General features: G+C 46.6%; 1 protein-coding gene across 5 annotated transcripts in view; it reads left to right on the plus strand.

The window, feature by feature from the left end:
* The first annotated feature begins 8,303 nt into the window (after nucleotides 1-8,303).
* The window catches only part of FAAH2 (fatty acid amide hydrolase 2), a 29,652-nt gene continuing 12,864 nt past the window's right edge, over nucleotides 8,304-25,091 (plus strand). The window contains exons 1-6 of one of the 5 annotated variants that reach the window (XM_037909007.2): nucleotides 8,304-8,680; nucleotides 13,279-13,361; nucleotides 15,736-15,872; nucleotides 17,758-17,967; nucleotides 23,694-23,813; nucleotides 24,686-24,821. In XM_037909007.2, coding sequence (XP_037764935.1) covers nucleotides 8,450-8,680; nucleotides 13,279-13,361; nucleotides 15,736-15,872; nucleotides 17,758-17,967; nucleotides 23,694-23,813; nucleotides 24,686-24,821 — 917 coding nt within the window. In that variant the 5' untranslated portion in view covers nucleotides 8,304-8,449. The remainder of the gene's footprint in view (nucleotides 8,681-13,278; nucleotides 13,362-15,735; nucleotides 15,873-17,757; nucleotides 17,968-23,693; nucleotides 23,814-24,685; nucleotides 24,822-25,091) is intronic. The other 4 variants (XR_006283833.1, XR_006283834.1, XR_005226783.2 and 1 more) reach the window with 4 other exon arrangements.

Below are 25,091 nucleotides of genomic sequence, written 5' to 3' on the forward strand. Positions count from 1 at the left end.
TACTATAGTCTTTGGATATCCTGTTTCCAAAGCATTCCACAGCATCACATATCTCAAAACCTTAAGCACGGCAAGGCTTTTGTCTCTAAGATACATTTTAGCAGACTCTTATCAAGATGAAGACTATCCCTCCTGGGAGACTGAGGTTTACATTTGTCCCATGAAACCCTGGTGTTCTCCCACTGTGTATTCCCTGTGAATTACTGGCTGCACAAATGCTGATTTATGGAGTTTGCAGCCATAAAAACAGCTTGATAAGGAAATGAATTCCCCTTCATTTCAAGGTTTTCCCTTGGCTCTGTAAGCTCTATCTGAGAATTTTGTCCTTTGACTCCCAATCTTCCGCCAGAGACACAAGCAGAGTGAAGAGATACAACTGGTCGATGCAAATACAAAACAAATACTTGAAGGCAGGACCTCTTTGCCTTGCTGCCAACTCTTGTGATTTTTTCCATGTGTTTTGTGATATTTGATGCTCAAAGTCCCAGGTCCTGGATTCAGGTGATTATGTGAGAATCTCAGCTTGCACTTAAAAATGTTCCTAGCCCTCATCATTGTGGAGAAAAGCTTGAAGATGTGAACTCTAGTGGATATGACTGTGACGGGTTGGATCACAGAAACCCCCTGGGAGCTGCCAACTGATGTGCCAAGACTACTTCTGCTCCTGCTCTCCTGCCCAGTCAGCTTAGGATTTCAGTGCCCTGCCTGGTTTGAGCCAGACCCACTAGCCTGCTGCAAACCCAGACCCAGGTCAGAACCACGTCCCCTAACAGCTGTAGGCTTAACTGAAAGCAGCTTACAGAAGTGTGCCTGTTTTTAACACTCAGATGCCCAACTCCCAATGGGGTCCAAACCCTAAATAAATCTGTTTTACCCGGTATAAAACTTATACAGGGTAAACTCATAAATTGTTCGCCCTCTATAACACTGATAGAGAGATATGCATAGCTGTTTGCCCACACCCCCCATATTAATACATACTCTGGGATAATTAATAAGTAAAAAGTGATTTTATTAAATACAGAAAGTAGGATTTAAGTGGTTCCAAGTAGTAACAGACAGAACAAAGTGAATTACCGAGCAAAACAAAATAAAACACGCAAGTCTAAGTCTAGTACAGTAATAAAAACTGAATATAGATTTAGTCTCACCCTTAGAGATGTTTCAATAAGTTTCTTTCACAGACTGGACACCTTCCTAGTCTGGGCACAATCCTTTCCCCTGGTACAGCCCTTGTTCCAGCTCAGGTGGTAGCTAGGGGATTCCTCATGATGGCTCCCCCTTGGTCCGTTCCACCCACTTATATATCTTTTGTACAAGACGGGAATCCTTTGTCCCTCTGGGTTCCCACCCCTCCTTCTCAATGGAAAAACACCAGGTTAAAGACGGATTCCAGTTCAGGCGACATGACCACATGTCCTTGAGACCCCAAGCCTTCATTCCTCCCAGCTTGACTCACAGGAAGGCCTGCCTGCAAACAGAGCCATCCACAGTCACTTGTCCTGGTCGATGAGAGCCATCAAGTTTCCAAACCACCACCAATGGCCCACACCTTGCATAATTACAATAGGCCCTCAGAGCCACACTCCATATCTCCAGTCCCAGATACAAGTGTGATACATCCACACAAATAGGATGACCATGCTCAGTAGACTACAAGCTCCACAATGATACCCCAGAAGAGACCCCCTGCATGAAGCATATTCCAGCCACATCACATTCACACTCATCAGCATACCTGCACAAAGTCACATAGAATGTGTCACAATGACACCGAAAGACCAATAAAAAGAACCTCAGATTTATTATTTTTAAACCAATCATGATTTTTGAATGCTTGGGGTTCTGTTCTACTCTATATAGGTCAGGGGTCTCAAAGTCCCGGCCCATGGGCCATCTGCGGCCCGAGAACCTCTCCACTGTGGCCCACGGAAATTGTTTAAAAAGTTCTTTCATTTGGCCCTCGTGGCTCCCGGCCAAGTAGTGGGGAGGAGTGGAGCAGGCAGAGAGATTCACATGCTCCTCCCCACAACGTTGCTCCATCCTGCTGCTCCTGGGACTCTCGGCAATGTGTCATTCATAAAACTTTTGAGGTCTGTGGCCTGGGGGACATTCACCTCGGGCAGCTTGGCTCATAAAACTTTTGAGGTCTGTGGCCTGGGAACATTCACCTCGGGTAACTCGGCTCCCTGCAAGCGGTTCCCTGTCCCTGCTATTGCTGGTGGAGCTGTGGAGGAGAGACCCATGCAGCCACACTCTCATCTCTGTCTGCTGCAGGCGCCGCCCTCCTCAGCTCCCATTGGCTGTGGGAGAGGGACAGAGATACCATCACTAGTGGCCAGACAGAGTCCGCCATGAAGGTAGTCGCAAAAAGAAAAGGACTACTTGTGGCACACGCTCTCAAAGAAACTGCGGAACCACCTGATCAACATCCTCTACAGCAAACAGGGAAAGATTAATAGTCTCTAAGGTGCCACAAGTACTCCTTTTCTTTTTGCGAATACAGACTAACACGGCTGCCACACTGAAACATGGAGGTAGTGTCACTAGTCACCGGGCAGAGTCAGCCGGGGTGGCATGAGGCCACGGGAGAGGGAAAAGGGTGGGAAACAGGCTGGGAGGTGGCGTGACTCGTGAGGCTCCAATGACAGCGCGAGGGGGCACGCTGCCTCCGCTGACCAATGGGAGGTCCCGGGGATGGAGCCTGCATGAAGGTAATGTGCCTGGTGCCTGCAGATAAGATAAGAAAAAAGCAAAGAGGTTCTTTCTAGCTGGTGGCATTGCAGGTCTGTATAATGAAATGGGGCCCTTTATTTAGTTTTTTACCCACTGACCCATGTAATGTTGGGAGGTTGTGTAGGACGAGCACCAGCAGGAGCACCAGGAGGCACTGAACCTGATGGGAGCATAATCCCAGACACACAGGGAGGGTTAGAACCACCCACTGCCCCATCTCTTTAGGGTAGTAGCCATGCTCCTCACCCCCTGCACCCCCTGTGGACAGACCATGACTGTGCCTCCTCCTCAGCCGCTTTTGTGCCCAAGGAGGCCCAGCCCAGCAAGGTCCTGCCGTCAGCAGAGCATGGAATGTGGGAAAGTGGAGCAGGAACTGCCTCGTGGTAGGATGGTGTTGGTGAAGGTGCTTGGTGGTCCCTGAGAGACCAGGTTTCTATTCTTGGTTCTGCCTCTGCCAGGGATGTCCTGTGTGACCTTGGGCAAGGCCTCAGTTCCCCAGCTGTCACACAGGGATAATAATAACCCATTGTGCAGGGATAATAACCCATCTCTCTCTTTCACACACACACACTCACACACATGGGTTGCTTGTAAACAGCCTTACAGAGAGATGTCTCGACCTAAAAAAAGGAAAATTGACGACGAACACCGCCAACTCCAAGATAAGTGGATTGTTGATTATTTTGTCATTGGGTACAAACAGCCTGCCTCATGCTTGATCTGCAAAGACAAAGTTGCTGTTTTAAAAGACTACAGTATCAAATGACATTACACAACGAAACGTGCACAGCAATATGATAAATATGAGGGAGAAGCTAGAGAGAAGATGGTCTTACAATTGAAAAAAGAATAGCAACGCAGCAGCAGCTTTTTCAGAAAGCGATAAAAGAGTCAGAATCAGCAGTTTTGGCTAGTTAGGTCATGAGTAAAATGATTGCTAAGTGTGGGAAGCCATTTACGGATGGTGAATTTATTAAACAATGCTTTATTAAAGCCAGTGAAATCATATATCCCGATAGTCTGATATTACTGAAAACATCTCTCCTATCTCCAAATACAGTAGCAGAGTGTATTCTTGAGCTTTCTAAAGATATCGATGGGCAGCTGGTCAAGAAAAGCACAGCTTTCCGCGCATATTCAATCGCAATTGATGAGAGCACCGATTTGGTTGACAGTGCGCAGCTTGCCATATTTGTGAGAGGTGTTGATGAAAACTTTGTAGTAACTGAAGAACTGCTCAACTTGTCAACAACATGTGGTAGAGCAACAGCCAGTGAAATTTTTCACTGCCTCACGGAAGCACTGGAACAACGTGGACTGCCATGGCACTTGTTAGCAGGCTTAACCACTGACGGGGCCCCACCAATGATTGGTCAAAAAAACAGATTGGTAGCACTAGTACAAAGAAAGATGGCCAAGCAAAACGCTGAGCAATCAATAGTGGTAAAATGCATCACTCACCAACAAGCACTGTGCAGTAAATCTTTGAAATCTGACAATGTCACATCAGTTGTTGTGAAATGTGTGAATTACATTCACTCAAGGGGCTTGCAGCACAGACAGTTTCGTGCTTTCTTGGAGAAAACTGAATCTAAATACGGTGACTTGCTCTACTTCACTGATGTGCGCTGGCTAAGCAGGGGTTCTACTTTAAAGAGATTCTTTGAATTGAAAACAGAGGTGAAAAGATTCATGGGAGAAATTAAAATGCCTGTACCACAATCTGAAGATCACAAATGGATGACAAATCTTGCTTTCCTTGTTAATGTAACACAAGAGCTGAATATCCTAAACCTGAAGCTGCAAGGTCCAGGCCAACTGGTGACAGCAGTGTAGGATAATGTGAGAGCATTCACAACTAAATTAAAATTGTGGAAAAATCAGAATTCTCAGGAGAATCTCACTCATTTCCCAGCATGCAAGTCACTTGTGGAAGAGCTCGGCTCTGAAATACAGTGCATTGGTTCTGAATACACTACTAAGCTTGACTTGCTTTTGCAAGAATTTGATCAGCGGTTTGCAGATTTCAGAAAGCACAAAGAAAGCTTCGATATGTTTGCTAATCCATTTTCTGTTGGTGTGGAAACAGCACCATGAGATTTACAAATGGAACTCATTGATATGCAGTGCAACACATCTTTAAAGACTAAATTCAGAGGAACCGAGGATATTGCAGGGTTCTTCAGACAGCTACCACCATTTTTCCCAAATCTTTGCAAAACCTTCAGAAAAATCATGACCTTGTTTGGCAGTACTTACATTTGTGAGAAACTTTTTTCCACAATGAATGTAAACAAGTCAAAATACCGAACACAACTATCTGATGCACACCTTGCTGCAATCGTGAAGTTTTCAACTGCTCAGTCACTGAGGCCAAACATCAACAAACTGACAGAACTGAAGTGTTGCCAGGTGTCTGGCAAACACTAAAAACTCTGGCAGGTGAAGAACTGTATACAGTTGTATGACAGTTTTATTATTTCTAAGAAATTATAAATACAAAATACAATATAAATGTTTTATTTTCTGAACACCATCTTCAGTGACATTATTGGCCCACTGGGAGGATTTGAGGACTGGCACTGGCCCTAAGGTAAATTGAGTCTGAGACCCCTGATCTAAAGAGATATGACAAGTGAGGCGGTATCTTACAGATGGAGAGCGGAGACATGGATACAGTGACTTGCCCCAGGTCACACACAGTCTCTGGCAGAGGCAGGAATTGAACAGAAGTCCTCTGACTTCCAGTCCAGTGTCTTAACCAAAAACCAGGCTCAGAGGAAAGGTGGCCACCTATTAGATCTTGATGAGCTGTCTCATTTGTGAAGTGTTTTGGGCCCCTTCGGGATGAAAGGTCCCAGATAAATCCAAGCCATATATAAACAGCTGAGGGCCGGGTGACACTGTACAGCCCTGATGAAGAGAGACCCCTCTGCTGGAAAACTCACTCTGTACCTGTGACCAGTGCTATGCATGGTGAGGTTCCCACTTCCCCTCAACCCTCAAGGCTCTGCAAGGAGCTCCTGACATGATGCTGTCACTTTCTCAGAGGTAAGCATGCAATTTGGGGTCTTGGACTGGTATTCAGGACTCATCAACCACTCCACCAATCAGAAGCAAAACACAGCTCCCTGTCCCAGCCTGTCTGAACCTGGGCTTTTGTGCACGGCCAGCTGATCCTTTTGCTCTCTTTCTCTCCCTGGATTGTTCACTCATCTGGCCAGAGACCGATTGTGTTACTCTGTTGGGACTCAGCAGCACAAATCACGCCCCCCCCCCCCACCTTAAGTCTGACTATCCTGGTTTCATTGAGATGAGGGCTGTTAGGCACCCCCTGGCTGAAAGGAAACAGAGCTCAGGTAGCTGGCAGGCCGCATATGGTGGGCCCAGCCCTGCTCTTAGAAGTGCAGGGAGAATAGCACAATGGAAGAGCCATAGAATAGGAGGCCCCTGATTACATCATAAACTGTCTGGGTGAAGCTGAGCTCACAGACCCTGTGAATAGAACAAGCCCCCATGTTGCTCACTGCAGCCCACTTGTTTTCTGTGGGCATCCAAAGATTGTTTAAAGGTTTCCAATGGCCAGTGCACCATCTATGCTAAAAAATGAATGCACCTATTACATTAAAGCTAACAGGGAAAAGGAAAGGGGGGGGGGGCGCTATTTACAATCGGTCAGGTTTTTTACTGTGTTGGTTTCTAGCTGATAGAAGGTGCTAGAATGATAGCCCTGGACACTGGCACCCTTATTGCACAGAGCAACATAAGCTGTGATGGTGCAAACTTCCGCTGGGTTTAGGGCTACCTTGGAGGAGTCCCCTCTAGGGATGAGGCAGTCAGTCTCCATGGCCCATGCAGTCCTTAGCTTGGCTGTTGGGATGGTTAACAAGAGGGCCAATTGTGGTGTGGAAATTTGCTCAACAGAAGCCAGACTGAGATCAAACTACGGATCTATCTACACTAGAGATCTTGACTGAGTTTGCATTATGCGTAATACCAGTCACCGATGCATGAGCTAATATAATGAGAGAAGCCACTTTCATGCTTCAGGGCAATTACCTGCTGGGATCAGGAAGCAATTTCTCATCACCCCATATACTGCACTGCATGCTTGGCCAGGTGCACGAGAATCTGCACGAGAATGGCCTACATAAGAAGCATCAGGTATTGGCTCCTGATGGAGGCAGGTACCAGATTATCTGGGTTAGTTGTACAATCTGATCAGGGAAAAGCCTGTGTTGTCATATTTAAAATGTCATGGGGAGGAGACATACTCTACTTGTATGGAGTGAAGTAAGGGAGGAAGGCTTGATGCCTAGATACTATAGTGACTGGTGCTGTAACATTATCCACTGGGACAGGATATACCAGCTCCACGAGGTTTTACACCAGTGGCATATGATGAGGGTCAGTGCCTACTGACTCAGGTGGTTACCGTTATTGGTGTTAGATAAATGCCTTGACTAGCCAAATCTCCTACAGGTGGCTTACTGCACCCAGGGAGCTTTCGAAATGAGAAACTGTCTCCTTCAGCATCCTTGAGGGAGGAAAACCCCTTTGTACGAGAGAGAAATTGCCACATGAGACGTGCTGAGGCACATTTAGGTTCAGCTTCTCAGCACTTCCATCTGTTCTGCTCTAAGGCTGGATGCTGTGTGCAGAGTTCCCTGTCTCATTTTCTCAAAGCATGGTGACGTTCACAAGCTTGTCTCTGTCACTGTCCAGCCAGTATTCTTATCACTTGCTTAGACCCTCAGCAGATACACGGCCATGGGGAAAGGTGGACTGGCCACAGCATGCAGTCTCCACCATGACTATCCCACTGGTAGTAGTAGAAAACTGCTGAATGTGTCTCTTCATAGTCTCTTGTGCAACATGCTTATAAATTAAACCATGTCTGCTCTCCAGTAGCTACTCCAAAAGACAATAACCTACCACTGCTAGCTGCTACTGGAGTTGCTCTTCTAGCTCAAGTGGTACTGTTCTAAGCTTTAGTGCAGAAGGTTTAGGGTTTGAACTCTGGTGATGACCACGGGGTGGGAAGGTTGCTATAAAACTGGTATCTGAACAGGAGCTCTAACTCCTGTGTTCACAAGAACTTGGGACAAGCTTTCCCTGTCAGCAGCAGGCAGAAGTCACTAATTATCTTTCTGTAATGTTGATATGCTCCTTGTATCTCATGCGGCTGTAAGCAAGTACAAGGTAGATTGTATAAAAACGGGACATATGATCACCCTAGCTGGGGGGGGTTGCCCAGCAGTGTTGCCTCTGGTGGGCAGGGGGAGGGTTACCCCAGCAGTGTTGTCTCTGGTGGGCAGGGGGAGGGTTGCCCTGGCAGCGCTGTCCCTGGTGGGCGGGGGGGGGTTGCCCTGGAAGCGCTGTCTCTGGTGGGCGGGGGGAGCGTTGCCCTGGCAGCGCTGGCCCTGGCCGCGGGGGGGGGCGGGGGCGGGGTGTCGCTGGCCACGGGCTCCCCAGTGAGTGCTGCCCAGGGCTTGGGATTCCTTCCCTCAACCGGCCTCTGACACGCCCTTCCCCCCCGCAAGTGCCCCAGCGCTCGCCCCTCCCTAGGGGGCGCGCTTCCTATTGCCCCGCCCTGCGGGGCGGTGCCATTTCCAGCTCCCTCGCCGGCAGGGAGGAGGGAGCCTGCGGATTGTAGAGGCGGCGGCGGCTCCGCGAGGTGCACTGTGGGTCCCCCTCCTGACCCTGCCTCGCTATGGCGCTGTCGCGCGCGGAGCGCTGCCTCGTGCTGCTGCTGCGGCTCCTGTCGCGCGCGTTCCTCATGCTGCTAAGCCTGGCGGCGCGCGCTTCCGCGGCGCTCGCCCCCGGCCCCCGCACGTTGCCCCCGCTGGCCGGGGCGCCCCCCACGCGCTGCGTGCCACCGCCGGGCCAGCCGCTGCTGCAGCTGTCGGCCGGGCAGCTGGCTCGGCGCATCCGCCGCCGGGAGGTGAGAGGAGGGGCGGGGGCTGCTGGGATTTGTAGTTCGCCTCCCAGGAGTGGCGCCCTTAGGGCAGGACTCCTGGGTTCCCTGCCTAGCTTTGTGCGCTGCAGTGAAGGGGCCGCTCCCGGCTCCCGGCTCTGAGTCCCCGCGTGCGGGAGAGGACCCGCTGTGCGCTCCGCCCTCTCTTGCGACCCGCCCCCCGGGTGTGTGGGGGACCCGCTACATGCACTCATTGCTGCACCTTTCTGCCCCCAGAGATGGGGGACATCCTCTCTATAGCTTGACATCGTGCCTGCCTGGGGTGGGGGGCACACTCTGTATACCTGGTGCTGCACTTTGTGGGTAGCAGGGGGAGTCCCAGTGCCAGCTGTGTGCGGTGGGATGGGATGGGATATATGTGTGCTGGGTGAGGGCAACCCCATTTCTTTCCTTTGTGGGCTTCTCTCAGCACGAGGAGAGGATATAGACCCAAAGGGCGCCAGGTCCCTGATCAGGCTGCCTTGGCCAATAGCCATCCAGAGGCATTCTAAGTGCACTCTCCTATGGGAAAGGACTAGTTCTCTCTTCTTTCTCTTGTCTGATAGATCATCCTGAGCATCTGCTGGGGAGAGAGAGACCTGGCTGACATGACCAGAGTCTGTTGGCTCAATACTATGGGAGGAGGGGATGTCTGGAGAGCTGATGCTGTGGAACATATGAATTCCATAAACTCCCAGCTAGACCTCTCCTTTCCTCTAGTAATGAGCTGATTGTCCTTGGCAAAACAAGCCATCGATTTCTCCTGGTAAGGACACTATGTAATCCCATTTGGGCATAATAATCCTTGAAATACAGGCAGTTCTGAGAGACGGGGGACCTTTGGGAATTCTATATAGAGGAAGTAACTATCATATAATTCTCAGTGGAGGCAAGCCTTGATGGGGGAATGTGTCAACATACAATGCAGAAATGACAAGTCCACCGTAACGAGCAGTGCAACTTCCAGAGACTGCAGCTCCTGGCACATATTCTAAACTGATCCAAGGGCTTGTTTACACCAGTGGTTTTCAACCTCTTTTTATTTGCGGACCCCTAACAAATTTTGAATGGAGGTGCGGACCCCTTTGGAAATTCAACCTGTGGTCTGCGGATCACTATCATAGAAATCTTAGACTGAAAACTGACTGAACAGAATTCATCTATAAATGTTGCGTTGCTCGGCATGGCATTTGATGCAGCTTGAGAAAGGGCGCTAAACTGCAGGCTTCTACGGTAATGACAACACTGCTGTAGGTCAGGGTATTCACATACGGAATGCCTTTTCTGGGATCTGAAACTTTATTTTCATAGTCACCTTTTGCAAACCCCTTAGACATAGTCTGCGGACCCCTATGTTGAAAAACACTGGTATATACTTACAGCCCTGCAGTGGTGCAGCTGTAGCACTTTGTGAAGATTCTACCTACGCTCGGACTGGAGCCTGAGCTCTGAGACCAGCCCCTTTATGGGGTCCTGGAGCGCAGGCTCATGTGTGAGCCCTAATATCTATACTGCCATCTTACAGCCCTGCAACCCCAGCCCTGCAAGCCTGAATCACAGGTGTTTAATTGCAATGGTGGCATACCCAGTGAGGCAATGGGAATGTCTACATTGCAAGTAATGGGTATTAATCTACATTAATATGACTTCCGCTTGGTTCAAGATTAATCTTTATGCAGCATTGTTTTCTGGGAGTTGGTGTAGGCCACACTGCTATATTAAAGTTGCCATGGGTCACAATCTGGTGTGAAAGCAGCCTCCTCATTTTTATGATCAGTCTCATGTTTCTCAATCCTCTGGGAAGGTTGTGACACTGAGCACTGGATGCCTTATTAATGCATGACAAAACCCATGTCAGTAACAGTTGGGGTGTAACGAATATCTGATTTTCCTAACATGTGAAAAGTTGTCTGTACACAGTTCTGAGATTTTACATTTCTGATGTTATTCTCTAGGCTGTGGGTGAGATGAAGGTTTTAGCGCTTTATACTGAGGTGGATGATCAGTATATTGTTTCAGAGGGAGATGTTTTTCCACTATCGTAAGATGAAATAGTGATGCATGCAGTGCTTAATTTGTAATGAAAGAGGTGCCGGAGATCAAGCAGTTTTTTTACTTTCATAATTGATGTGGCAAGCCCAGAGGTGCTGGGCCTATGAACTGCCAAGCCTGGAAGTGCTGGGGCTCAGCACTGACACAAATTAAGCATTGAATGCATGTGTTTTCAACTTGTGCTAGGTAAGGAGTCATGCAATCTTAAACAGTGCATACACTGGCTGATCCATTGCTGTGTTCCTGCAATATAGCTATAATCTCCCAAGGTACAGACCTGCCAGTAATAGTATAATATTTATTAAGAGCAGCTGTATAACACTACTCTTTCAAAGCACAGTTGAAACATTAATTATGCCAACACTCCTGCAGGGTAGGTGAGTAAATGTTTTTCATTTGGGGAAACTCAGATCTGGACAGGCTAAGTGGCTTGTCCCGTTCTGCAGAGCTAGGATTAGAAATTAGAAATTTCCAGTCATTAATACAATCTGTGCTGCGTCTCTTTCACACATTATGATCCCTATTGCAGTAGGTGCAGTTAGAGATCTAGCAGCATGTTGTGTAATATCTGATAAAGAACAAAACTGTCCTGTTCCCATTAGTAAAAAATTGTGTAGTTGATCCTGTGCATAGTTGCGTCTGTGCTTTTGAAAGTGGAAGTCCAGAGCCTGCGCAGAGGTCAGAAGGTCTATTCTATGGCAGTAGCATTCTTCTGGGGAGTCTAAATTCCTCAGGCACAGCAAACTCCAATCTTTTCAAAAAAAGATTTAAGTTGTATATGTGTTTGTGGGAGAGCAGAGCATTTGGCTAATTGGTTTCCTGTGTAACTAGTCCTATTTATTTCTATGTGTACTTTGTGAATATTTCTATGTGTACTTTGTGAAGCAGTCATTCAGGTTTATGAGGAGAAATACTTGGATAGATATTTATAACAGTGTTATGTGATTGCCTAAGGAGATAGTAGGTGTATTGTAAAGTCACAGCACATTTAGATTTAAATACTACATTTATGCTTATCATCCTGAAGTACTTAATGAGCTGCTTGTGCAGGGTTTAGATTACTTGCCTATGCTGAAATGAGCAAGTGCTGAAGTAGAATATGGCTACCTTTCTGCACCAACATTGGTACATGATAGATTTTATTTAGGCATGGAAGTGACTTGTCACTCCTTTTCTATTATCTGTACTGTACCTTTTTGCCTTTAAAGTGAAAAGTCTTTGGAGCAAGGAGTCCATGCAATTGTTTGTGTATCTTACCTAATATCCAACTGAATGTATATTCTCTGTACATTTATAGTACTATACATTTTTGCATGACACTTCACAGACAATTGAAAAGACAGATTCTTGCCATAAAAAGCCTACAATCTAAATACTATAATTGCATAAAAATTAAGTCAACAACAATTAACAATTAAATGAAAATTAAGTCAACAACACTTATAGGGAATAATGTTCCATATATTTAAAAAATGTCATTGTTTCATTTTTCTTCCTACAAAATCACCATAGGTCATAATCCTCCTTGTACCAAAACTTTTATACCTTGTATGAAAACATGAATGGCATAATCACATATGAAAAAGGGTGGCCAAACTATAGAGTAGTCTTATTTGGTAGGATAAAATCAAGTTGCCTGCCCTGCTCTAGTATCAGATAAATCTCTGGTCAGGGCCTCTTTAAATTTTAACTGAATAAACCCCTAATAATGCAAAGCAATATATTTTTGGTAGTGGTGAATCAGTAGGGGGCATTCTCACCCTTATTCAATATTGAAGGCAATGTGGTTCTTAAACAACAGTAGAGGTGCTGTGCTACTGGACGTGCTGTCAGTCAGATGAAATATCAAACTGAGGCTGTGAACTGTGGCTGTCATTAGGTGAAGGTGTTTTCCATTGCTTGTCCTAAACCGTTTAGCAAATGTGGCTGGTGTAGTATGGCTATCGCATTCCGCCCCAGGGAGCCTTTGGGCAAAGGTGTGGGAAGTGTGCTGTGGAAACATAATTAGTTTTTATGAAAGATTCTGTGGCACATTTGGCACAGTTTACACAAGTGTCTTGGCTAAATTCCAGCTTTTGTCACTTCATTCTACCAATTCCCTATGCCATTTTACGCTGGGCATGCTTCTTATCCTGATCTGTGGTGTAGGGTTGCTAAGTGATCTGTATTGTGGGGCTGTGGTGGCTGCATTTCTATAATGGCTAGCTGATCCCTATGTATTGAATTTGCAATGGAGAGATCGTGACTTTCCATTCATTTGAATGGGAATTCCAGGGAAATGGCTACTGGGGTATATGGGTGTTTTGGGGGAAGTGAAGTGGTCAGGGAGGTAAGTGACTGCCACCCTGCGAACTGTAATATATAGGGGCTCAAGGGAGCCGAAAGGCAGTCCCAGGAGAGCAGTAATTTAGGTCCCTCTTCTCTTTTTCTCAAATCTCTAATTACCCAAACATCCTGGTGACCAGCAGCCTCCCACTCACCCTCTGTCCAGCCACCCGGTCCTAGTTAGTATCTGTTGTTGTTGTCTTTTGCAGGTAAAATGCACTGATGTTGTTCAGGCTTATATCAAGAGGATCGAGGAGATAAACCCGCTTGTCAATGCAGTTGTCAAGGACAGGTGAGCCAGGGGAAAGGTGGGAAATGGACTTTTTCATAGTCCAGTTTAGCAGCTGTTAAAAGCCATCATCGGCAACAAGGCAAGATAACCAGCCTCCATGCGAGGTTCTTCACCTTTCCAAATGTGATCACCCACCCCCGCCATGTCATGCTTGCTGGGGGAGGGGGTACGTCAGGACCGAGTGACTTGTCAACCAGACATGACTTATGCAACGAATCAGTGCTGAATGCCTCAACCATCTGTTAGAATTGCAAGATTAACCCATAGTTTAGGTGAAAGTAATTGTCACTGACTCCTGGGGAGGTTGTGATAGGTTGAGAAGCTCTGTTCTTCTTGCTCATAGTACATACTTTCTTTGCTGACATCTTCTGTAACTATAAGCAATATACACCTAGCAAGTAATTAAACTTGACCAAGTGACTGTGCCCTTAATGAATCATGCATATTCCAGTAATATGTATCTATCAATGATCATTCTCCAGATCAAAAGTGTTGGAATACAAGACAGAGCCCATTCTGTTCATAAAACACAGTGAGAACTGTTTAAACAATTAACGTTCACAGCATGTTCTCACTATTTCCATGGGTAAATAGAGGATTCAGGGCTATCAACCGTATACCTTTTTATTCCAGCCCTGAATTCACTGAGCCTCTTGCAGCTATTTATATCTGCTCCATTTCCCCTGTACTCCTTTGCAACAAGGAAGAGGCTAAAAATATGATGTGGAAAAATTGGAAAGAGTCCAGTGGAGGGCAACAAAAATGATTAGGGGACTGGAACACATGAGTTATGAGGAGAGGCTGAGGGAACTGGGGATGTTTAGTCTATGGAAGAGAAGAATGAGAGGGGATTTGATAGCTGCTTTCAACTACCTGAAAGGGGGTTCCAAAGAGGATGGCTCTAGACTGTTCTCAGTGGTACCAGATGACAGAACAAGGAGTAATGGTCTCAAGTTGCAGTGGGGGAGATTTAGGTTGGATATTAGGAAAAACTTTTTCACTAGGAGGGTGGTGAAGCACTGGAATGTGTTACCTAGGGAGGTGGTGGAATCTCCTTCCTTAGAAGTTTTTAAGGTCAGACTTGACAAAGCCCTGACTGGGATGATTTAATTGGGGATCGGTCCTGCTTTGAGCAGGGGGTTGGACTAGATGACCTCCTGAGGTCCCTTCCAACCCTGATATTCTATGATTCTATGAATAATTTTTTCTTGCCTTTCACAGGCAGAATCTAGAATAGTTTTAAATCAATCTAATCATTTTAAAATTTGTGACACGTGTGTGTGTTTTTGTAAATTATCTTAATTTTCTATTCTAATTGAATGATTACTTACATTATAGTATTGATGGACAGAACTTTTCTGTGTCACTTGAGTCACAGAAGTCCTGCAAACACAAGCTTCTAGATGAGAATACTGTACTTTCTAATTCCCATGAGGCTGGAAATGCCATGAACGTGGCGTGTCTCCTGGGTATTCTGCTGCTTCTGAGTGGCTTTAGGAAACAGAGGCAGCTGATTCATTTCAGGGTTTGAGTCTGTGTTCAAGTTGGTTCTTACTTTGTTGGGACTAGTTCATTCATCCCTTTTTCAGACTCACATGCAGAAGAAACACAGACATTTGGGTTAATCCATCGCTAGCTATTGATGAATGGGTGTTATGGTATTTGGGGACCAATCACACCTAGTGGTGAATGCATTTAATTGCAGGTCTGTCTGCCCTAAAGATGTTGCATAGATAGGACATATACAGTGTTCATTTATTTTCGGAAAAAAGTAGAATTGGTTAAGTTACCAATTTCTGGTGTGTGTCTGTCATTCATTGTGTGGGAGCAGCCTGATCTATAACTGTAAAAGTATTGAAATAAGTTGGCAATCTGCCTTATACTTCATATGCCTCTTTTCTTCTGAGAATCGTAAGGCATTATACGAATATTAATAAACTTAATGCCCCAACTCCTCTGTCTTACAGATGAGGGACTCGGTCGAGCTCACACAGTGAGTGTGTGGCAGAGCTGGGAATGGAGCCCAGATTTCCTGATTCCCGGTCCTGTCTTCACTCACCACCCCCCTCCCTTGTTCAGGAGCTGGCCAGAGAAAGGCTCACCATGGTGAAGGGATTAGTGATGGGGGTAGGGAAATGAGTAATGGGTTGCTTTGTGTTGTTTCCTTTACAATCTATCTGCTTTTAACACATTAACCTACTTATTTTTCACCAAGTCCTTCTCTTTCTTTGACCACCCCCATCTAAACGGCTTTTCAGCCCACTAAGATGTTGGTTGGGATTTGGTTAGAAATGGACTGGGGGTTCATCTGAGTCCAGTCGGAGACTGACCAGTGTTCTCTCCCCTCCCCCTCCTTCCCAACCATTCCCCTCAGGTTCGATGCAGCCCTTCAGGAGGCCCAGCATGTTGACAAACTGCTCTCGGAAGGCCATGGAGATGAAGATTCCCTGCAGGAAAAATTTCCCTTCCTGGGGGTTCCTTTCACCGTCAAGGAGGCCTTCGCGCTGCATGGTGCGTTTACACACAAGCTTTACCAGGCGCTGTTTGGATTTACTCTGCAGCCTGTTGTCAGTTTGCTCCTTTCTCATGAGAGTTGTGGCTTTTGCAGGGAGGCCAAGTAGTGGAGCTGGCTAAACTGAATTCAACTGCCTCCTGAGAGAGACAGGGTGGGGGAGGTAATATCTCTTGTTAGACCCACTTTTGTTGTTCGAGCTTACACCGAAGTTGGTCCAATAAGAGAGAATACCTCACCCTCCGTGTCTCTCTGATATCCTAGGACCCGCATGGCTACAACAGCACTGCAGACAACTTCTTCCTGTCAGTCTCTTTCCTCTCCCTTTTGCATGGCACTGTATTAGACCCACTGTGTGGGAATCAGAGTAGCAGCCGTGTTAGTCTGTATTTGCAAAAAGAAAAGGAGTACTTGTGGCACCTTAGAGACTAACCAATTTATTTGAGCCTAAGCTTTCGGGTGAGCTACAACTCACTTCATCGGATGCATCCAATGAAGTGAGCTGTAGCTCACGAAAGCTTATGCATCCAATGAAGTGAGCTGTAGCTCACGAAAGCTTATGCTCAAATAAATTTGTTAGTCTCTAAGGTGCCACAAGTACGCCTTTTCTTTGTGTGGGAATGTTAACTGACTCATTGAAGTTAAGTCATTGCTCCCTAAATATTTGCTTTCTCCCTCCTATCATGAGCTTCCCTGGACCATGTCCCAGAACACTCTTCATTTCCTCGTATTCCATCACTTTCAGTGCTATCTCAATACCTTCTGCTCAGCTGCACTGAGGTTGTAGCCTAATTTCTCATTTGCTAGTCATTGGCCACTCAGGTCAGGTCTGTGTCATGGCTGTTGATCATTGGTCTCTTACTTTTTTTCTTTTTAATACTAGATGGGCACATTAAAAATACTTGATCAGTGGATAGTATCCCTTGCCCAGCACTTTGGTTTTACAGGTGTTCTGTAAATAACTGTAAAATACCCATGTAGCTGAACTTCACAAATGAGCTCACTTGCTTCCCTAAGAGTTATTACATTTATCGTCTCCAGTGTGCACAGTAGATGTCTTCCAGGCCGTTCTGCTCTCCTTCCATGCGTGGAACGTGGAAGTGCGCAAGGTACCCCAATTATATGTAAGGAGATCAGAACCCCTTTGAAGTGGAGATTGTCTAGCGGATTATTAACTAGTTTCTTCACTGGATAGAAGCAGCAGTGTTATGGTGCGGGGGTGGCATATTTTTGTTAAGTGTGCTTAGCTGTCTTGTTGTTTACATTCTGTAGGCTGCCGATTAGTTAGATTTTGTTTTTCATTCTGATCTTTTCATATTTTTACAGTTGTTTTGTTTGAAATGTAAGAACTCAGGGTTAGGTGCCCTTTTACTAATCAAAATAAATAGCAAAGACATTCCCTGAAGGTTACTATCTGGTGTCCTGATAGTGTTCTGAAAGGTTATCTTATTGCTGATGAGCCCTTCATAGGAAGGAGATGTACTTCTATGTGCTCTCCCAATTGCATCAGGATTGTGACACAGATTGCATAGCAGTCTTATTCCCAGTGGAGCGCAAAGGTAGGATTTTTGAAAGGTTTCCTCTCCCTGGGGTGGGAGGATGTGGATCCAAGCATCACTGTTAGAGGATTTGGGGGTACCAGGCATGCTCTCTCTGGGTTGGGGGAATTGGTGATCTTGCCTAGAAATCACTATTGGTCTGTTGGGGATGGAAGCAGGATGAGGCACTTGTTATTTCTTGGGGATGAGACCTCCTTCTGGATCTTGGCAGCATATGGAATGATCACCCATCCATAGGATCTCGCACTGGCATAGCTTGTAATCTCAAGGGGATTGTTATTGCATCTCTGACCCACTATATCTGGTTTTTATCTTGTCACCATAGGGATGCCCAACACCTCTGGCCTGGTTAGCCGTCGCAACTTGATCTCCACGTCAGATGCTCTGGTGGTGTCGCGGTTAAAGCAAGCTGGTGCAATTCCACTGGGTGTGACCAATTGCAGTGAGCTGTGCATGTGGTATGAATCTAGCAACAATGTGTACGGCAGAACGAACAACCCATATGACCTGCAAAGGATCGTGGGTGGCAGCTCAGGTGAGCCGGTGCCTCTTGGCAGGAAGCCAATACTGCAGTGCACAGATGAGTTTGCCAAATTCCTCTTGTTGATCACTTTGTACTTTAAAAGCTCTGCAGATGGTTAACTGGTTAGCCACACACATAGCTGTCATACAGCATGTGGGCAATCTGATACAATGGGAATTCAAAGGAGAACGTTTTGGCTGTTGGGCATTGTGACGGACTGATGATATTCTGTAAATTCTATAATGTTTGTTCAGTATATAAGATAAGTTTATTGAATTAAATTAAACCATATTGAATTAGGGTTAATAACTTTCGAGTATATTGTATTAAAAATGCAACCGTGTATGTGGTGTGTGGCATTATATGTACCTTCCCTAGTAGGGAGAAGGTATGCTAATGAACTTCCTCTGGCATCAGCCCTTGAAGAACACCCCCGCCCCTGGAGGGGATATGCATACAGGGAGTCCTTGGATTTACGATGCCCGACTTACGTCGGACGCCACTTACAAAGCTTTTCACTTTCAGCCTGTTTCACCCCTATGACGCTTGTTTCGCCCTTATGATGAAAGCCAGCATGGAGAACAGCACACATCACATGCTGAGCCTCAGCCAATCACAATTTCACTGTTCAAGCTTTCTGATTGGCTGAGCCCGGGGCTGGGAGCCAAACAAAAACAAGCAGCAAGGCTACCCGGCAACAAGCTACCCTGGCCGGGGAAGCCAATCAGACAAGCGACTGCAAGGGACCTCCTTCCAGCTCCATTCATTATAATATGACCACAAAGTTATTTACAAACAATTCTGTAAAAAGCAAGCCCAGTTCTGCAAAGTATGTTGCCAGCATTCTGAGCAGCTGCCTGCCTTGCTGCCTGCCTCCCTTGCTGTCTGCACAGCCTGTCTCCCATCACTGAACGCAGTGCGTCTGTGAATAGGGACATATACAACATGTACAGCTGCTACAGAGAAATTTACAAGGAGAAGAGGAGAACATCTGTCCAAACTTCCTGAGATACTTTCTTTAAGATTCCAGAGAAGACTGCAGAGAAATCTGCAGCCCAGACTTCAGAGAAGCCCCCAGCCAAGAGCCCTTCAAAAAGTTCTGGAAAGTCAAAGCATATGTGATTTTATACATTTATTCGAATGCTGTTTATCAAATAAATACATTGATGTTGCTACATTAGTCATCTATAATTCATTTGGTACAAAAATCTGTGTTATTGTGGTGAAAATAGTGTATCAAGCCTTGGTTCAGGAACCAATCCCCCTTTATACTGTTGATTCCTTTGGGAAAAGCGGTTTCGACTTACAATGCAATTCTGAGAAACAAATTGTGTCGTAAGTCCGAGGACTCTCTGTATAGTGGTTCAAACTGGATTCTGCAGCGATGAACAGACAAAGAAAAGACTTCTGTGTACAAGCCTGATTTTTAAATGACTCAGGGCCTTCTGCCTGATCCAACAAATGGCCAGGACCCTTAAGGGAGGATTGGAAGGACTTGTTCTTTTGAGGCCTCATAAGAATGTGTGCTTGCTCTGTGCTGAAGCTCTGGTGAACTTGTAACCACAAAGAAACCCAGAGGGTGGGGTGATCACTGGTAAGCTTATTAGTAGGCCTGAAGGTTCTTTTATTGATTGTAATGTTTTCTCTGTAATGCTTTTTGCCTTAAGAATAAAGTAGATTTGCATAGGAAGGGCTGTTTCATAACTTATATCTGTAGTAGTACCTCAGTTATCAGTCTCTGAAGAGAAAGCAAGCAGGTTTTTTCAGGTTGACTGTCTGTGCTGGGAAATACACAGTGGAGGCCGGGAACTGTTCACCCTGGATGCCCCAGTCAGGAGGGAGGGAGATACATGTCTCCACTGTAGAAAGGCAACTTCTAGGGAGCTGAAAGCTTGAGAGTGGATGCTCTCACTGGACCCCAGAGGGGAAATACAGGGGCAGTTGCCCTGACCCGTGACATCTGTGGTGGCAGTGATGGAAACTGTAACAGTGTGACCTGCTTAAGTTCAGTAAAAGTAAGTTCTATAGAAGGAAAAATATAGAGGGGAAAAAAAGTCTTTTTTTGGGAAAAGGAATAGTGAAAAGAGAGATGGGAAAATGAATTGTCAACAGCTGTAGACAAATGGGCTGATTCAGCGATGCAGAAAAAGGGAGATCAGCCTGAAGAAAGAACAAACTCATAGTGAGTTTTCATAGATACTAAGGTCAGAAGGGACCATTATGATCATCTAGTCCGACCTCCTGCACAACGCAGGCCACAGAATCTCACCCACCCACTCCTGCGAAAAACCTCTCACCTATGTCTGATTTGCTCTATTCCCATGACCAGTCAAGAAACAATGCCAAGTTCAAAGAGAACCTCCAGCCTGCTGGCGGAGGGCCTAGCAGATGGGGAGAGTCTTGGAGCCAACACCTTGGAGAGAAGCAGGGATGAGACTGACAGATACAGCAACTGTGTTCCGTCCAGACCAAGAACACCACTGCAACAGGAATGGTAGACAGCCCAACATCTGGAGCCAGGCAAGCTCCAGCTAGAGAGTGTGTCTGGAAACCAGCAGCTTGCAGACTGGTAGCAGCAGCATCAGTGTGAGAGAGAAAAGAGGGAGAAGCAGCATGAGGTGAGAGAAGAGGACAGCGAGCACCAATATCAGATCGAGTTGGAGAAACTGCTCCAGCAGAACCATAGTCCAGTAGGTGAAGCCAGTCCCCAGTTACCTGTCCCCATAGGTGGTGTAGTCTCCAAATTGCTTGCTCGACATAGGGAGTGTGGTGATGTGGATCCTACGTCCTTTTGAAAAGGGGTGTGAATTGAATAAGGTGGGAAAGGCGGACATGACACCTGACTCCTCTGCTGTCCGGGACAAAGGCTGTGGACACTTTTACCCTTACGGGAAGGAAGGACTATAGAGATTATAATCGTTGTAAGCAAGTTTTGTTGCAAAGGTTTGAGCTGACCCATACAATGTGTAGGATAAGATTTCAGGGAGTTCAGAAAAAAGGGGACATGACCTGTGCTGAGGTTTCAACTCAAATTAAGGGTTATGTAAGGAAACGGGGAGCTGAAAGCCTGAGAGTGCGTGTCCTTCTGCACAACTGAGGAGAGATACAGGTGCTGTTGCACTGAACAGTGACAGATATCTCCTCTACTTCTCATCTAGTGTCACTTCAGGGCTTCCTTGCTGGAGTAGCTTCATGCTGACATCACTGAGTAGTTCTGACATATTTACACAAATTGGGCAAATCACATGGGCAAGAAGCTGCTCTTCTCCTACTGGTCCCCTCGTGCGTGTGTAGCTGGAGGCTCCTGTTCCATCTGTGTGCGCGATTGCTCCCCACTCGGATGGTTGGTTATCACTGCCAGAAAGGTTCTAGCAGAGTCCTGAGAGATCACCTTATTATCTCTCACTCCTCTGGTCCACACTCGGGCCCCCCTCCTTCTGGCTGAGCAGGTGTAGACAAGACTGTATTTGGAGCGTGGTCAGTACCATTCAGAGCTGACCAAAGGGGTTGTGTTGAGTGACGCAATGTCTTTCAGGAGAACTCCTCATGTCTCTGGGGGCAGAACATGCTGCCTTAACAGAAAGAACTTCTAGCCTTCAACAGCTTAGGGCATGAAGCCAGGATCAGCTAGTGTCTGGTTTTGAGTGCAGTGAATTTAGATGGAAGATGGGGGAGTGCTGGCTGGCAGGAAGGAGATGTCAGCAAAGAGTGAAAAGAAAGTCACTGAGTGGAAGAGAGAAGGAGAAGCTGTTATGAGCAGAAGCAGTCTCTCTTACTCTGTGTATGTACAGCGCCTAGCACAATAGAGCCTGTCCTCGGTTGGGGCAGATACACACTGCTGTAATATATGTAACAATGGTAATGATAACCCCAGAAATCCTTGTCTTCAGGGCTCTTTTGGAGGTGGGGCTGGGGCAGAAAGATCACATGTAAGGCTTGTCAGAGTGGTGGAGCCAAGGATGAATGATCCAATGTGGCTGACTTATGGGAGAAGATGGGGATGCAGAACAGCCACATGCACCATAATACATCTGGCTACCAAGAATGCGAGTTACATCTACAGGATGGGAGACTGTCTTGGAAGTAGTGACTCAGGGAATGACTTAGGGGTCATCGTAGATAATCACCTCAACATGAGGTCTCCGTGCAGTGCTGTGCAGAAAGGACCAATGTGATCTAGGGATGTATAAAAAGGCAAACATGACGTAGAAGTAAAGCTCTTGCCTCTGTATGCAGCATTGGTAAGACTGCTGCTAGAATAGAATAGAACAGTGTTCTAGGATCCTTACTGCAAGAAGGCTGTGGAAATACTGGAGAGAGTTCAAAGGAGGGCACAAAAGTGATCCAGGGGCTGGAAAACAAACTTTACAATATGAGGCTTAAGAAGCTCAGTCTATTCTGCTTCCCGAAGACAAGTTGGTGGGGTGGCTTGGTCACTGTGCATAGGTACTTACACATGGAAAAGAAGTCTGAGAATGGGGGACTTTTCAGCCATGCTGACAAAGGCATAACAAGACCCAGCATCTGGAAGATGAAGTTCCTATAGCAGTGAGGGTGGTTAGAACAGCTGATTGGTGGGAGTGGTGGACTCCTCAGTGCTTGGAGTCTTTAAAACAATATTAGCTGTCTTTCTAAAAGATATGCTTTAATTCAGCTGCTGGGAGATGTTCTGCGGCTAGGTTCGTGGGATTTGTGGTGGACAGTTGTGGTCCCTTCTGGCTTGGTAATCTGGGTCTCCATGTTAATTCCCTTCTTCCTGGGGAGAACAGGATTGCCTGCATTGCCCTCAGCATACTCATAACACTCGCAGTTTTGCATTTAAATAACTATAATCTGGTCTCAAGCTTCAGGGCTTCAGCCAGTTGCCTGCAGGGATTAGGAGGGACTTTTTCCTCCAATGTGCAGTTGGTCCATTCTAGTTTTGTTTGGGGTTTTTCCCCCCTTCTTCTGAAGCATCAGAGATTCTTCCTAGGTGGAAATGGACCACCTGGACTGGGTGGACTCTCTATCCTTCATGGAGGAGAAGAGGGTGAAAGTATGACAGCACACAAGCACAGACTTTCAACTGACCAATTATTTTTGCAGAGGCACCAGGGGATGGAACAGGGGTGTGTGTGTTGGCGGGGCGGGAATCTGCAGCTTCTCCTACATTGCTTCTGCCTCTGTATCACCGGCTCGTTCGTGCCATGCCAGTGGGACAGTGCCCTGAAGTTTAGAGAATCGGCTTTTTTAGATGCCTGGTCGGAGTGTCTTGCCCAAATGCTCAGGGTCATATTGATCAGCATATTTGGGGTCATGGAGAAATTTTCCCCCAGGTTAGATTGGCAGGGACCATGGGAGGTTTATCTTGCTGCTGCAGCATGAGGTGGTGGATCACTTGCTAGGCTCATCTGAGAGTATCTCACCTAATCAATTCCCTGCCCTCACATGGGCCTCGGGCATTGGTGGCACCTTGGTCTCTCCTGGTCTTTGCCTGTGGCACCAGCAGTTTAGTCTCCTGAGGACTGAAATAAGAAAAGTAATAGGGCTCAGCATGGAGGTTTCTGGGTCAAAGTTAGCAGCCTGTGATAAGCAGGAGGCCAGATCTAATGGTCCCTTGTGGCCTTAAACTCTGCGACTTTCTGCAGGGAGAGCAAGCAGAGCTCCTTTGTTCTGCCACAGGCTAGCTGGCTGCCACAGCGCATTATGCAGTGGACATAGGGAAAAGTGATAAGTCTCTGGTTTTTGTTTTCATGCAGGTGGTGAGGGCTGCGTCCTGGGAGCTGCCTGTTCCGTAATCGGGGTGGGCTCAGATATCGGCGGCAGCATTCGGATGCCTGCTTTTTTCAATGGAATCTTTGGACATAAACCCACCACAGGTACCAAGTGTCCAGGATTGAGAATTTGCATCTTCTCTCCCCTCGAGTCAGACATGACGCTGGATGTTTTCCCACTGGCAGGGTAACCACAGGCATCAGTGTGGGTGTGTGGGGAGGTGTTCTGTGTGCCCCCTTGTGACATATGTGTATCTTTTCGAGAGAGGATTTTCAGTACTAGCTTATTGCTGGATGCTGGAAGTCAAATTCCTCCCCAGTGTAAGTCCCTGGAAGCTAGTGGAGTTACACCAGAGATGAATTTGGCCTGAGAAGTTAGAGAAGCTGACCCTGTCTCCTTTATTTTAGGAACCAGAAGCTGAGACTGGACAACAGGGGTTGGATCACTCAATGATTGCCCTGTTCTGTTCATTTGCTCTGATGTATCTGGCGTTGGCCACTGTAGGAAGACAGGACACTGAGCTAAATGGACCTTTGGTCTGACCCAGTGTGGCTGTTCTTATGAGTTAAACTCAGGGAAAGTGTGGTGACATCAGACCTGACACACTAGATACCAAATCCTTGCAATAGGACATTGACAGGGTCAGTGTTTCTGACTCAGCAACAAAATGGCTGGGTGTTCTTGTAGCTGCAGCCTGTCATTATTCTGTGAGCCTCTCATTACCATGTAACTTAGTGGCTGGACGACCTAGTGTGGCTGGACTGTAGGCAGCCAAGCGGCATGCTGCTCTGGTCTGTTTCAGCTGAGCACTTTTTTTCCCCAAGTGGCATGTGAATCATATGAGCATGTGAATGGCGCTCTCATATGGGGAAATCCAAAGGGCAGCTCCTCTCTGACAATCACCTTGGCTGAAGTTGTGTTTGCAAGGATGCACTTTGCCATGTAACAACTAACTCGTGTGCCTTTGCGCTTTTAGGGGTGGTCCCCAATGATGGTCAGTTCCCCAATGCTCTGGGGGTACGGACGGAGTTCCTGTGCACGGGTCCCATGTGTCGCTATGCTGAGGACCTGGAGCCCATGTTGAGGGTCATGGCTGGGCCTGGAGTCAGAAAGTAGGTCGCTCTTATCACTTTGTGAAACTCATCGTTGATCTCAACCACTTTCTGGCCAGCAAGGCAAATATCTGATTATTTCTGATTACTCCTTTCGTGTGCCATATGTTAAGTAACTGGTCCAACCTGGCTGATGACTCGAAGCTAGTCTATCAAGAGAGGATGTCTTAGAATTCAGGTTGCAGAAATCTTTAAGTCTTCATAGGGAAACTCAGGGACACAAATGTGCCGCATCTTGCACAACAGATTTGCTTCTTCAGCAGCAGTGCC

Source organism: Chelonia mydas, chromosome 9, assembly GCF_015237465.2.
Source record: "Chelonia mydas isolate rCheMyd1 chromosome 9, rCheMyd1.pri.v2, whole genome shotgun sequence".
Taxonomy (NCBI): Eukaryota; Metazoa; Chordata; order Testudines; family Cheloniidae; genus Chelonia; species Chelonia mydas.